Genomic DNA, 5,894 nt, shown 5'->3' with positions numbered 1-5,894 from the left:
GTTCATATCTTTGAATTCAGATTAATTGAATAGATGAATTTTTATATGTGGTCTAGTTCACATTGACAATTTGTATGGTTTTCATTTCACTGATAATTTGTGTGGTCTTTAAAACACCGATAGTTTTTGTCGACTAAGATCCACAAAAACTTGTATAAATTATAAATATTGTGACTTAATTATAATAATTCTTAAAATATCTAAATAAATATCTACATAGTAAAATCTATTCAAATAACTCTGTAAGAAAATAAAACTCTATATTAAATGGGATCCAGTATACATAGTATGTAAAAATGAAACAAAACTTTATTCATTTATTATTTTCTCAAAAATGGAACAATAGTAAGATAATTAATTATACATAAATTATTTCTCTGTGCTGAAAAAAATATATTCCATCATCTTCTAACATGTAGCAGCAGCCATAAGATCACTCTGAGATTTTGGCACTCTAAGATTCGATGATGAAGAAGAAGAAGAATTCACAACATTAGCAGAGTTATACAAAAAGTTTGCCACAATCATAGCACTAGGCTCTGCAACAATCTTCTTCCATGTTTCATTAGCTTCTTTTCCACGCTTCCTAAAAACAGGTGTAGCATCTAATCGATGAATCTCCCATCTCTTAACATTCTTCAGAAAATCAATCTTCCCAAGCTGTTTCCTAGCTAATTTCCATGTGTTTATCTTCATCTCATTCACTGCTTTTTCGAGTAATTGTTTCCTCGTTTTTTCGTCCACGAAACTCTCCATTCGAAAATAGTCATCGAACTCGGGAACACCAATGGCTTTTCGTATCCCTTTTGAATAATCCCCGGTGGGATTATAAAACGGTCGCAGCTCGTTGATCATTCCACTGTTAAACATTTGATCCACGCGTTGTTCTATGTACGCGCGGAGAATAGGCATTGAAACATCGACCCAGAGACAACAGAAGTTGTATCTGGATCGAAAATTATAGTCATCATCGTCGATTAAGGCTTCGAGATATGAATTCGAGCCTCCGACGATGATGGGAAGATGTCCGTGGCCCGTGATTGAGTCAATGGCCGAGGTTGATTTTTCGCGAAAATCGTTCGATGTGAACTCTATGTTGGGGTTGTGTGTTCCTAGTAAATGATGAGGTATTCCTTTTTGTTCTTCTTTTGTTATTTTGTTTGTTACGATGTCGAGACCTTCGTAGATTTGAATTTTGTCGGAGTTGATTATTTCGGATGGAAAATAGTTTGCTAAGTCAATTGATAGCTTTGATTTTCCTGTGGCTGTTGCTCCCATCACCAAAACTACATTCTCTTTTTGAATTTGTCTCGTGTTGAGTTTTTTGCCATTGCATGGAACATTGCTTATTAAAGGTTTTGTGATTAATCTGCACATGAACATTGAGAGGCTCATGATGATGATGATGATGATGAAAAACCAATTCCAAGAAGAAGAAAAAAACAAAAATTGATAGAGGTGATTTTGAGGATGATGATTGTGAAGGTTTTATTCTTGTTTATGAAAACTTGTGACTATGAAGAAGTAGCTATAGCAAGTTTTGAAAGCTCAAACAGATGAGTGGTAATGATAAATATTGAGGACAAGAGAATGGTGTTTTCAAATATTTATAGCATAGGGAAGTCGAAAGACTTCAAAAGTGTCACTATCTGCTTTTCTTTTCTTTTTTTATCATAATTTACTATATGCTTCCCTTTTTCAATAATAAAAAAATTGTGTGAGTTAGATACTGCAAATTCATTAGAATTTTGAAATATTTATGAAATTCTTAAAATATATTTTCTCGTGTCTAGAACTATTTGAATGATTTGATCACAATAACCTAACTTAAAATTCTTAACACATATTTTATGGTGTCTAAAACTATTTGAATGGTTTGATAACGATAATCTTATAGATGATCAAATAAATGTTAGAGAGACTTAAATAACATGATTTTAAATTGCAACCGCAATGTTTTTGTTGCAGTTGCATTCACGTGGTCAAGTAGAGTTCAACTCGAATTGTGATATGAATTAAAATCACCCACGCGACCGCAACAACAATATTGTCCATCAATTGATTTCATCCCGTTGGTTCACTTCTTTTCACTAAAACTTAAATTTTTAGCATCACATGTCTCAATCGCAAACTATACAACCGCGTCTGCGACCGCAACTTTAGTTTAAAACCTGTTTAAGACCATTTTAAAATGAAGTAGTGGAAAGGAATGATTGATTGTCAACTAGAAAGGAAGGTAGTGGCCATGTCAAATATTCTAGCAATATATTTGTATCTAAGTACTTTATGCCATACATAAATGTTGCTGGTCCATCCACTGCAGCAGGCTCAAAGAAGCTAACTAGCTACCTCTTCAATTAATTGAAGTTTATTTTTGAGAAAACAGTGGGCACGGTAGGTTCTATACTTTTAGTGGATTATATGTCAAAAGTGGCAAATTGCATAAAGAATATATAGACCATGATATGGTCTATTCTTTTTTATTCCCTAATGTTTCTTTTGTTTCTTTCGTATTTTGTAATGTTTCCGTTGGGGTACCATTGTCATTTAGTGATTGCAAAAAAATACATCTTTTCCACTCATCCTGTCTCACAAGATAGGGTATAATATTCTCTTTCTTTATGTAAAGAGAAATATTTTAATTTTGCATTCAACTTTTATATATTATTTTCGGACATCTTTGATTTTTTAATCTCAAATACTTTGAGTTTTTTAATTTAAGGGTAGACAAAACATCATAAAATAAAATTAAATACAATAGAAGTCCTTCATTAAGATGAATATGTATTTACAACAAGGTTGTATTGTATATACTCCTAGTTATATATATTTAGTTTGTGGACAAAAATGTTTGTCAATATTATAAAAGAATAGGAATTTTGTAGTCAAATTGAAAGCCTAACTTATGACGTTATGATTGAGTCAACCAATATAACAAAAAGTTTCATTCGTGCTAGAAAAAAGTTTCATCTTACTTTGACACAAATATATATATATATATATATATATATATATATATATATATATATATATATATATATATATATATATATATATATATATATATATATTGGACACCCCATTTTCAAAATCAACTATTAAAATTGAGATTCAAATATATTTAATAATATAGTATTTCGAACTAAATTTGATTCATCGATTAATGAATAAGACCAGATCTTATAAGTAGGGGTGACCAAATGAGTCTGGCCTATTTTGCCTGCATTTTAGTGTCGAACCAAAGATTTAGACCATCATCCCTCTAATGTACTCACCTTGCCCTGTCCAGTTTTTTTGCTAGTTTTTATGGGCATGCATATTAACATAATTTTACAAATTTTTAGATCTAAAAGGTTAACTGTCCGCGAGCACGCCCCGTCCCGCTTGCACTTTTGTGCAGGACAGGTTAAGGTTTTAGTCCCGCACATTCAACTATGTTCGTCCCGTTTTTTGGTGGGACGAGCGTAAACTGGGCGGACATGCCTGTTTGCCACCCTTACCTATAAGGTTATATTAATGACACCGTTAAATAATTTGGTGATCCAATCAATGCTACATGATGGAGATCGAACATTGATTCACAAATCACATTAGATTCAATTAAATACTCAACACATTCTCAATATGTAACCCTAAATGTGTTATAAGAAGATATTATTAGTGCATGAGGCATTTTTAGTGAGAAGAGAAAGAGAGACTGAGAGAATGAAGAATAAGGATTATTATTATTGAATGTTGTAAAACTGAATTACAATCACTACTACGGAAAACACATATAATGACGGCTATGAAACACATACAGTAACATTTTCACGGTCGTTGTTAGGTAGTTTGTGGTTGTATGTATGATGATTTCCACAACAGGCGACAAACCGTAGTTATAAGTTAGGTAGCACGCTACCTATAACAACAGTTTATTCAAGCAACCGTTGTGAAACAATTTATAGATCATTGGTTCGTATCTCAGCAACGCCAGTCATGCATTTTATTATTCTGGATAACGCACTCTACTTATAACAACAATTAAGTTAAAAATCGTTTGATATAATTTGTTTTTTAATATATGTTTTTCAATTTTACAGTAAACCCAAATTTTAAACCTGAATATTTCTGAATCATATCAGACTAGAAACAACAATACAACCATTTTTAAATTGAATTAGACCAAAAAAATTATTATATCAATGACAATTCAATTAGAAACCAAAATGGCACAAAACCAAAATGACACATCTTGTTGTCTTGGTGTCTTGACTTTAAACACTTATAATTTCAAATAATAATAGTTGTTATAAATTAATATCTTTAGTAATTATAACATACAATAAATTATGAATGAGGAATATAAAACGCTTACTTTTTAATTTTCTCATATGCCTTCTTAATGATCGTTACGAATAGCATGTACAACATCTCTATCAACTTCTTCATATGAATTAGACACTTGTGTTGCATAAGAAAGAGTGGAAGGAATATCAAAACTTTCATCATCACTAGGAGGAATGTGTTTTCTTTTTTAGAACAATTGACAATCTCCTTGAAAAGTCTGCAGGGTCTGTCACATAAAAAACTTGCTTTGCTTGAGTAGCCATGATGTATGGTTCGGTGTTATAAGTTATCTTGCCAAGGTCAACCCGTGTGAATCCTAACTCATCAATTTGTACACCATAGTTAATGGAAACCCACTTGCATTTAAATAGAGACACTTTGAAAGTAACATAATCAATCTTCAAAATCTCCTCACTGAAACCATATAATGCGAAAGTTGCCAAAATTGGATTCTTATCTTTCGAACTAGAGAAATACATGGATTCGATCTCAACCATAACCCAACTATTTTGCATTGTACTACGACCATCTTTTTCTTTTGTATAAAAAGAATAATTAGAAATATCGTATGTCGTCCAAGTTATCGCAATAAATTTTGGCATGTACGATAACCATTTAATTATCTCGGATGCACAATCATTATTAGGAAACCCCATATTAAACCAACATATGAATTCCTTGTTATGAAGGGTCAACAACAACTTGTCATTCATTCGGGGATATTTTTCTTTATAATTTTTTTTGCGAGCAACTATGTAAGGTTTAACTACACTAAGATTATTCAAAACATAGAAATATGTTTGAAGTACTACATCCCAAATTATTGACTTAACATTTAAACCTTGAGTACTTCTACCTTCAAATTTGTCAGCATGAAGAAACTTTGGAATTCTTATAGACTCTGTTTTCGACAAATAGTTTGAACAAAACTTAAGAGCTTCTTCTCTGATGTACCTTTCAACGATAGAAGTTTCTGGTCGGTGACGATTCTTCGTATATCCTTTAAATATCTTCATGTATTTCTCTATAGGATACATACACCTTAAATAAACTGGACCACAATATCTGATTTCTCCGACTAGATGAAAAAGTAAGTGAACCATAATGTCAAAAAATGATGGAGGAAAATACATCTCCAATTGACACAATATTATTGCAGCCTCATATTCCAATTCATCTAATTTTTTTAAATAAAAAACTTTATTACATATAACATTGAATAATAAGCACAATCTGGTTATACTTACTCTTACATTTTTTGGAAGGATGTCATAGATAGCCACTGGTAGAAGTTGTTGCATCAAGACATGACAATCATGAGATTTTAAGCCAACTAACTTGAGATATTTCATTGATACAAGTTTCTTGATGTTTGAAAAGTAACCTTGGGGAACTTTGACATCATGCAAACACTCGTAAAAACTTTTATTTTCCTTTTTAGATAGAGTTTGACATGCCGGAGGAAAATAAGATCTTTTTCCTCTATCTTCTGAAGCCAATTATTGTCATATACGCATCTCCACCATTTCTAAACATGAATTCTTATTATCTTTAGTCTTTCCTGG

At 31.7% G+C, this 5,894-nt stretch overlaps 1 protein-coding gene across 1 annotated transcript; it reads right to left on the bottom strand.

The window, feature by feature from the left end:
* Nucleotides 1–289: 289 nt before the first annotated feature.
* On the bottom strand, nucleotides 290–1,575 carry LOC127097450 (adenylate isopentenyltransferase 3, chloroplastic). The gene has a single exon (XM_051035945.1). The coding sequence runs from the start codon at nucleotides 1,393–1,395 to the stop codon at nucleotides 409–411; it is 987 nt and encodes a 328-aa protein (XP_050891902.1). The 5' UTR covers nucleotides 1,396–1,575; the 3' UTR covers nucleotides 290–408.
* Between the last annotated feature and the right edge of the window lie 4,319 nt (nucleotides 1,576–5,894).

Source organism: Lathyrus oleraceus, chromosome 6, assembly GCF_024323335.1.
Source record: "Lathyrus oleraceus cultivar Zhongwan6 chromosome 6, CAAS_Psat_ZW6_1.0, whole genome shotgun sequence".
Lineage (NCBI taxonomy): Eukaryota > Viridiplantae > Streptophyta > Magnoliopsida > Fabales > Fabaceae > Lathyrus > Lathyrus oleraceus.
This window is presented reverse-complemented; position numbering and strand designations above follow the sequence as displayed.